Genomic DNA, 10,027 nt, shown 5'->3' with positions numbered 1-10,027 from the left:
CCGTTACATTGTTTATGCATTTTCGTCCAGTTTTCAATGTTTTTACTTTCAAATTATTATCTTTGTTTTTCGTTTTATTACTCATATATGTCTCTTTGTAACTTTTTGAATCTTTACTGATTTTTTTTGTGGGTTGGTGTTTCATTTATAAGGGAATAAAGAAACTCTAGTTAAAAGTTTATCTTATGGGCTTGGATTAACACCATGAACCACAAAATGGTTATGTGGTATGTATTATATTATGTAATACTCCTTACAAACACTACACAAAACAAACTATAATGACTGAAATCAGAATTATTAATCTAAGTAATTGCTATCAATAGGAAAAATAAACTAATTGATGATTACAAAAAAAGGATAATGAAATGAAAGGGCAAAAAAGTTTCAAATTTGTTCATATTTAGTCACTGATTTTTTTTTCGATCTTGATTTACCCATGAACTATTTGAAATTATTCACATTTTACCCTTATGACCGGTTGTAACCAATCATAAGGATAAAATGTGAATACTTTCAAATAATTCAAGTGTAAATCACCTATGAAAAAAATTAGTGACTAAATATGAAAAAAAAATTGAAAATTTATTCCTTCATTATTGTTAGGGTAAATTACATCACTTGTACCTCGTGCACATACCAGAAATCGTGTTTAGTCCATATTTTCAAAAATTAACTTGGACCGTCCCTCGTTTGTTTAAAACTTGCACATTTCATCTCTCATGACATAAAAAGACCGTTTTGCCCTTGTTTATTTTTTTTAAATTTATCTAGTTATTAATCCATTAAGAAAGTTATTTATTAAATTCATGGTATTTAGATATCGGATAATCACCTCCGACCACCACCACCACCACCAACCTCCGGCTACCACCACTGCTAAATCTGTCATCGGAAAAAATAGAATCCTTGTTCTAATCCAGAAAAAAATCCAAAAATAAAAATCCATTCAAGAAATCAAATCCATTTATGAAATCAAATCGAAAAGTTACTTACATAAACTAACACAAATTCATAAATAGAAAAAAACCAAAAATCTGATTATATCTTCGTATGAATATGTAGAAGAACCTCCCGTATGGAAAAAAAATTCTAATGCAAGTTCGATTTCTTCTGATTTGAAGCCTAATCAGTTGGATATTGCTTTGATTTCTTTTAAACTGTTAGATATAGGGTGCAATCGTGGGAAAAATCGAATGGGAAGGAGGTGGGAGTTTGGTTGGAAACAACCAAGGCGGTGACGAGACCTCGAGTTTGGCCGCCGAAGTCACTTGTAGAAATCGTTGGTTGTCGTGCTTGCCGAATGGTCTGGTGGATTAATCAGGGGAAGTCGGCAGATCCATCAGGGGAAGTCGACGGTGGTCGAGCGGTCTTTGGTGGCTGCGTTAGGTTACAGATCTGCACTTAGCATGCAAATCGGCGTCGACTAAACCCTAGCTGCCTCTAATTATTTCTGCAAGAGGGTATCGATTTTGCACTCCGATTGTCTTCTCATCTCCCATCTTCTACCTTACCACTCAGCTCTAATCTTCAAAAAGAGGGTAGATCATCCGAGGAGTTTAAATGGTAAAAGAGGGAGACAAATGGTAGTAGGTGAGAGGTAGCGATTAGAGCTGGCAAAAATCGACCCAATCCGCCAACCCAACCTGAACCTAACCCAAATTTAGCGGTTTGGGTTGAGATTTTCAACCCATTTAACTTAAATGGGTCAACACGTCTAACCCATTTAATTAAATAGGTTGGGTTGGGTAAAAATTATCAACCCGTTTTCAACCCGTCAACCCATTTAACTTTAATATATATATATATATATATATATATATATATATATATATATATATATAATATTATTTGAATATTATCATGTATTAATTTGTAAATTATAATGTTGTATTATTATTATCTATGTTTAATAAAATTCAATCCTAATTTCCATCTTTTTTTAGCCCCGATAATACTGGTTATTCTCCAAAATCACTGTGAAACTAAGCATTTTTAATGTTATTTGAACAATTTATTTGTATTTATGAATTAAGATTGTGCTTTTGTCATAATTATGAAGTTTTATTTACGTTTTATAATTTACGTGGTATAAAATTTAATTATATAATTTATTTAATTGATTTTAGATGGGCTAATCCAAGTTTAACCAATTTATTTAGGAAAAATGACTTAGGAGGGTAACTACCTCTTATCCGTGTTCATATATTGGCAACTTCTTCTTTTTTGTACATAATAAAGCAACTAACGTGTTTTAACTGTTTAAATTATACCAATATTACCGGCTAATACCTGTTTTAACCGGTAATTCAAAGGGAAAATGACTTAGGAGGGTAACTACCTCTTATCCGTGTTCACATATTGGCAACTTCTTATTTTTTGTACATAAGAAAGCAACTAACTTGTTTTAACTGTGTAACATCCCAAAAATCATAACCAAAAATTTCGTTTTTAATTTAATACTAAAACCATAATTGTCAAACCATTAATTTAATACTCCGGCATCGGGTCCCGCTCGGCATCAGGCCCCACCTGGCATCGAGCCCCGCTCGGTATACAGATCTGTCTCTCTTAGACCCCACCTGTCTTCGGGCCCCGCCCGCTAAACACATACAATCATATAACATGCTAACACATAAAGAAACATACTCTACTTTATCCCTGTCCTAAGAAACATACTCTGCAAATAATGAGATACGGAACATCGTCCGTACTCAACTAGTGATGAGATACAGGACCTCGCCCACACTCACCTCTTTACCAGGAACATACAAGTATCACACAGACAACAAGTATAATCTAACATGCAAACATTCCTTGGGCACCCGCCCAACATCAGACTTTGGTCTAGAATAACATACCAGCATACAATGTCTAGGGCTCACCCCCGGGTCTTCCTACTCATAGATTACATGGGCTGGCATTGTGGCCTTAGACCTATTCACACGGTGAGGAGACTCACCTTGCACTGCTGAAGCCCTGGCTGAAACTAGCTGAGTACGGGCGATGTTTCGTATCTCATTATTAGCAGAGTATGCTTCTTAGGACAGGGATACAGTAGAGTATGTTTCTTTATGTGTTATCATGTTATATGATTGTATATGTTTAGCGGGCGGGGCCCGGAGATAGGCGGGGACTAAGAGAGACATTTATGTATACCGAGCGGGGCTCAATGCCAGGCGGGGCCTGATGCCGAGCGAGGCCCGATGCCGGAGTATTAAATTAATGGTTTGACAATTATGGTTTTAGTATTAAATTAAAAACGAAATTTTTTGGTCATGATTTTTGGGATGTTACACAGTTAAAACAAGTTAGTTGCTTTCTTAGGTACAAAAAATAAGAAGTTGCCAATATGTGAACACGGATAAGATGTAGTTACCCTCCTAAGTCATTTTCCTTTTGAACTACCGGTTAAAACAGGTATTAGCCGGTAATGTTGGTGTAATTTAAACAGTTAAAACAAGTTAGTTGCTTTATTATGTACAAAAGAGAAGAAGTTGTCAATATGTGAACACGGATAAGAGGTAGTTACCCGTAAGTCATTTTCCCATTTATTTAATAGGTTGAGTCTGGAACTACATAAACATGCCAACTCAATGACAACCCATTTATCTAAAAGGTTGAGTTGGGTTGGAAATATCAACCCATTTAAATAAACATGTTGGGTTGGGTTGAAATTTACAACCCAATTATTAAATGGGTTGAACCCGAACCCAACCCATATTGACCCATTGCAACCTCTAGTAGCGATGGAGCAGCGGTGACCAATGGTTTTTAGTGGACTGACGGTTTCCGATGGATATGTTGTGGCAGGGGTGACCGATGGATATGTTGTGGTAGGGGTGATCGGCGAGTTCTTAGTCTTCTTTTTTCCATCTCATCGAGTTAGTGTGTGTGTTTATGTGTTTTGTGTATCTTGTACGCTCGACCAGTAACACACTAAAATGGGTAGATGGGTTGAGTAAGTGAAAGAGGAGGAGTGGTGGTGAATATTCCTCTCATGGTAGAGAGAGATTAAAATAAAAGTTTTAAAAAGGTGGGGCCATATTTCTTTTTTTAATTAAAAAAATAATAATAGTATTAGATTAATTGAAAAAGAAATAGACAAAACGCATTATAATCATTTTAGATTTGTCCTCGACTAACTGCCCAACAAAAACGTATATCACCAAAAAGATTATTTTTTGTAGGTTTGTAAAAAAAATAAATATAAATAATAATAATTTTTTTTACAAGGAAAAACTGAAAATACACAAAGTTGAACTTCCAAACAACCTTGGGGCCCACTACGAAGCATCTCCTGGTTGCATTTGGGTGTTCCGGCGCCAATTTCCGACCACCGTCGTCGCATTCTCCGTCTTCAAAGCCTAAAGGAATCGCCGATTTTCCTAACCTACAACACCATACATTCGAAACCGTTTTCTCTCTCTAACTTCTTCTCTTTTGATCTTGAGAGAGAAAGTGGAGAGAGAGAAGGATGGCGATTGATGACGACCAGTCGAAAACTTGCGTCGTCCTCGGAGGCAGAAGCTTCATTGGAAGATGTCTCGTCGTGAGGCTATTGAAACTAGGTAATTGGATCGTACGAGTTGCCGATTCCGCTCAGACCCTCCAACTCGATCCTTCCGAGTCCAAGCATGACTCGCCTCTTAGCCGTGCTCTCTCTACTGGTCGTGCTTCCTATGCACACGTTGATGTTCGCCACAAAAGTACAATCATCAATGGTACACTTTTTGTTCTGGAAATCTTTACTACATGATGCAATTCGTTTTCCGTGTTCTGAATTTTTTGCTACAATCACTAATAATGCGTCTTGTGTTCTAGAGTTTTCTGTTACTTGGTTTATCTTTTCTACTTTTGCTTCTTGATGCAATTCATCACAAATGCAACCGTTCTTGATGTAATTCATCAATTTTTTTTGGTGAATACGTACTTCAAAGTTTTCAAATGAAATTGTAACACCCTTCTTAAGGCAAGAATAACAGAAACAATGAACATCCATACAATGAAAAGCTTCAGGCACCTTGATGGTGATATCTGTGTAATCACTGCATGTACTATTGGTCATTATGCTATGTACATAGCTAATTGTGGAAAATAGCACAAAGGCTCTTCTGTCTCTGTATTGTACTTGTGCTTTATAACCTAAGTTTCAGGATAAGGGCATAAATTATTCAGTATCTTTTTCTTTGCAGCTATTGAAGGTTCAGAAGTGGTATTTTACATGGATGATATCGATTCTTGCAATAATGATTTCTATATTGGTTACTCAATAATTGTTCAAGGTTAATCATCTGTTCTTCACTTTAGATCATGTTGTGTTCTAATTTGAAACCATATCTTTTTATCTCTTTCATCTTATATATACATTGTATTTCCTTAGGTGCTAAAAATGTCATCAATGCTTGTAGACGATGCAAAGTTCATCGGCTAATATACAACAGTACTACAGATGTAGTGATTGATAAATCACATGATATATGCAGTGGAAATGAGACATTACTATACTCATCCAAAGTATGTAATCATCTGAAAATCATTTCAATCTTTCCTTATGAAGGTATTCTAGTGCTTATTGTAATGATTATGTTTGTTTGGTGTCACATTACACAGTTTAAGAACTTGTATAGTGAACTGAAGGCTCAAGCAGAGGCATTTGTTTTGCTTGCTAATGACATTGATGGGGGGCTCCTTACATGTTCTCTTCGCCCTAGCAATGTTTTTGGACCTGGTGACAAGCTTCTTTTGCCATCTCTTATTGAAGTTGCAAAATCTGGTTGGGCAAAGGTATATTTTGCATTTATATAATAATTGCATTTGGTTATTGGTTCTTCTTTATATAAGTAATAGAGTCTCTCATTCCAGTTTATTATAGGAAGTGATCAGACCATTTCTGACTTCACATACGTGGAAAATGTCGCCCATGCCCTTATCTGTGCTGAAGCTGCTTTGTCTTCTCGCATGCTCATTGTGTCTGGAAAGGTACTCTACTATTAAATCATTTTCCTTTTTACTACTTTAACATCAATGGCTAAATGATATATTATGATATATATATATATATATATATATATATATATATATATATATATATATATATATATATATATATATATATATATATATTGTAGGTATTCTTCATTACTAATTTTGAGCCTGCAAAATCTTGGCAATTTGCATTGTGTATGCTGGAGGGGTTAGGTTATTACAGGTAAACTTTTACTTTTCTACAATTTTTTAATTTTTTTTGTGATGATTTGTGAAACTTGCTCCTTGTTTTTTTTTCAAATAACTGCAGGCCAATCATCAAACTTCCAGGTGTGGTTGTTCAGATGATTGTTTTTCTGATAAAATGGATGCATTCAAATATGAACTCCAGAAACATTAAGAATGTTTCAGTTTACAATATAGTCCAACTAATGTCACACACTACAACTTATAACTGCTCTGCAGCTGAGCGCCATATTGACTACTCCCCAATCGTTTCACTGGATGTAAGTTTTATAGGTTCTACACCTCTAAATTTATGCCATCTTTCTTACAGTTATATTTAAAAAAAAAAACACTATTACTTATGTATCATCTGTTATCACAATATTCATCAATTTTGATATGAGAGTGGTTGAGTTGAGAGGGTAAAAGAAGGGCAAATAGGTAAATGGTTGGTTTTTTTACTCATTCGGTTCAGATTAAGTCAAAAAGAAACAAACTGTTTTGGTGAATATGCATGCAGGATGGTATTGCATTGACTGTCAAATCATTCTCTCATCTAGCTAAAGATTTACCTTCTACAAGGCTTGGTGACTTAATTGAACAATCAAAAGTGGAGGAGCTGCTAGGGGGTGGTCAAGGTAAACAATCAAATAATTATCTTTCTCACCATGGTAGTTAATTATAAGAGTGAATTACAGAAATGGTCCCTGTGGTTTAATGAAATTCGCAGTTTCAGTCCAATTTTGAGCTTTCTTTAACGGACAGTCCTCAAGGCTTGCGGGTTTGGTCCCTGAGTCGTTAAATACTTATCAGCTGTTAGTTAAGTTTCTAAAATATGACCATTTTGCCCTTGGACCAATACTATACAGACCACAGAGACCACAGGGACCAAACCTGCAAAAAAAAAAAAAAAAAAAATGAAACCACAAGGACAGCGTGTAAAAGAAAATCCAAAATTGGACTGGAACTGTGAATTCCACGAAATCAAATGGACTGTTTCTGTAATTTAGTGTAATTATAGTTTTGTGTTTTAATGAAAGCAACCCGTAATTGTGAATGTGGATACAGTTGCGGATATCTTATTGTGGAGAAATGAGAGGAGATCATTCTTATGGTTTGTTGGAGTTGGATTTCTGTATTACTGGTTTTGTGTATGTGAAAGAATGATGATCTCCTCTACTGCTGAGCTTTTGCTGTTGATGATAGTTGTGGTGTCTGGATATGCTAAACTCTCACCAAAAGTCTATGGATGTGCTAGATTGTCACCTAAAGTGTAAGCAGCATAATAAACCCTTTCTTCAACAACTTTTTACAATATATATAATTATATTATTATTATTATGATTAATATAGGTCGGTGTGTTCGATCTGGAGGACATTACCATGTTTTGAGGTGTCTGAAACGTGTATGAGGAGTTGTGTTAGAAGCATGGTAAAGATATGGAATGGAGTAGGTGATGTAGGTAGATCATTGGCACAAGGAAATGACTGGACTTTGTTTTTCAAGGTCGTATTGTCAATCTACTTTTTCAAGTTGCTGGTGGTGAACTCCTTCCCCACATCAATGGGAGTAGGTATGGATTTCTACTTTTTTTTTTTTTGACTTTGACTTTGTAATGGCGATGGATTATATTGGTTTGAGTATGTGGCGATGCAGGGTTGGGGTTTTTGTTTAGTTTGTTGTTGGTTTATGAGCAATACGATGTGGAAATGGATGGGTTGGTAGGGGTTTCATTTGAAATGATGAGGCAATGTGTTGTAAGTGTGACAAGTCGTATACCTGTGCCAACACCAGCTCCTCTATGTATCAACACCACTACTACAAAATCCAAGGATCAGAGACACAACAATTAGGGCAGTAGAACCAAAACTAAAAATCTAGTATATTAGCTCCATGACATGTTTGTATATCAAATTAAACAAGGCTAACCCTTTTTTCGTTACAATAATTCAATCAAGTCTACTCTTTTTTTTGTCATGAGTAAGAAGCATTTACTGTATGTTTTTGAGGTTTGTTGTCAATGTCTACTCGTTGCAAAGAAAACAAAGATATCAAGAGTGATATCAGAATTCGTAAGTCGTATATAAGTGAAGCGAGACAAGCTTGAAGCAATAAATTTTAGAAATAATGTAATTTATTAAGTAAAATAAATAGTTATCTATTTTTTTTTTTCTGGCAACTGAATGAACTTAAAAAAAAAGGTTCTGATTTGGTTAGATCAACCGAACTGAATTATTTTTGTTCGATTACACTTCATGCTCAAGGAAAGTTGCCAAAATCTTAGGATATGTTTTGTATACTAGCTAAAAGATTAGTTTTAGCTGTTGTAACCGGTGACCGGTAGGTAACCTAACTAATAAAATAATAATGTTTGGTAAAACTCTAGTTTATAAGCTAAATAACAAATATAAAACGATTATGTGAGTATAAACTATTATCGTACATATTATACTACAAAAAACAATGACAACATTATTATAGTAACATGTAAGTTGGTCAATGAAAGTTGTTCAAGAGGTCTTTAACAAAATAAAGATGGTAAATTGCTAGAAAAATAAAGAGTATTTTTGAAATTAAATGATACTTTTTAAAAGATTACGGGTGTGTTCGGCACGGAGCGTTTGAGAGCTTCTAGCTTCTAGTGTTTGACAAAACGTTCCGTTTTGAATAGAAAACATTGTTTGACACTACAAACTTTTAACGTTTAGTTTAAACAAAACGCTCCAAATTTAAATGCTACTTCATGTAGCATTTAACAAAACGCTACAAACTACAAGCTACCTACTACCTGCTACAAGCTACCTACTACCAGGTAGTTTTGCCCAACACGCCCTACATACAAAAAAAGACAATGGTGAAATGGCTTCCAAAAGAAAAGAGCACCTTGTTCGACAAATTTTCTCATGCGGTTTCAAAGAAACATTTATTATCATGTTACCTCGTAAAAATAAATGTGTGTTATAATATTGTGTTGGGTGGTCGAAGATGAACATAGATGATAAAAAACAATAAATATTGGAGAAGAATGTAGGACATTTGTTTTTTAGTTTAGCATTTTGACAAAGAGATTCTTAAAAAATGTAGTCTATATTATAATTTTTTTGTATATTTGTCTTCAAGAATTCTTCATTTGTATAATGTGAAAAAGTTCAATATCACATAATTGTTTATCATTTTCATTCATTCTCGTTTATTTTTATGAATTCTTACTCATTTACATTCTTAGCCATTCTTTCTCACTCTTTCTTATTCTTATAAAATATGATATAAATGATACAAATATTGTTGATATTGTCACATATTCTTATTCTTGATGCAGATTGTTATTATTGAAAAATATATATAGACATATTTCTTTAAAATATTAAGTCCCAAACTGTAACAGCCCAAATTTTACAGAAAATTTTAACTTTTATAATCATAAACACCAACCACAATTGTTCCCAAAAATATCATTACATGACCATAGTGTTTTAAAAGATCAGAGTATCAAAACTAAATGCGACAATACTAGAGAATGCACGCCGCGCCATCAAGCTAGGCCCTTGCCCTAAGAACTAGAAGTACCTGAAACATTCAACAAAACTGTAAGCACACACTTAGTGAGTTTCCCAAAACACATGAATCATATAATCACATAACGCCATGCACACATACATATAAGTTTGCCATGGACTTCCTCCATGGTCTTCATTTGGAATGTCATGGGCTACCCCATGGTCTTGTATCCCCGAGCCACGGGCTCCTCCCGTGGTCTTGTTAAGTGTCATGGGCTCCTCCCATGGTCTTCACATAAGTCCACATATAGATTAA

General features: G+C 34.7%; 1 protein-coding gene across 1 annotated transcript; it reads left to right on the top strand.

The window, feature by feature from the left end:
* The first annotated feature begins 4,231 nt into the window (after window positions 1–4,231).
* On the top strand, window positions 4,232–8,191 carry LOC111899990 (3beta-hydroxysteroid-dehydrogenase/decarboxylase). The gene is made up of 11 exons (XM_052768377.1): window positions 4,232–4,724; window positions 5,196–5,285; window positions 5,384–5,517; window positions 5,614–5,787; window positions 5,866–5,982; window positions 6,132–6,211; window positions 6,299–6,494; window positions 6,734–6,851; window positions 7,282–7,486; window positions 7,567–7,787; window positions 7,871–8,191. The coding sequence occupies exons 1-11, from the start codon at window positions 4,478–4,480 to the stop codon at window positions 8,065–8,067; spliced, it is 1,779 nt and encodes a 592-aa protein (XP_052624337.1). The 5' UTR covers window positions 4,232–4,477; the 3' UTR covers window positions 8,068–8,191.
* Window positions 8,192–10,027: the final 1,836 nt, after the last annotated feature.

The sequence above is a fragment of the Lactuca sativa genome, chromosome 2, assembly GCF_002870075.4.
Source record: "Lactuca sativa cultivar Salinas chromosome 2, Lsat_Salinas_v11, whole genome shotgun sequence".
Lineage (NCBI taxonomy): Eukaryota > Viridiplantae > Streptophyta > Magnoliopsida > Asterales > Asteraceae > Lactuca > Lactuca sativa.
This window is presented reverse-complemented; position numbering and strand designations above follow the sequence as displayed.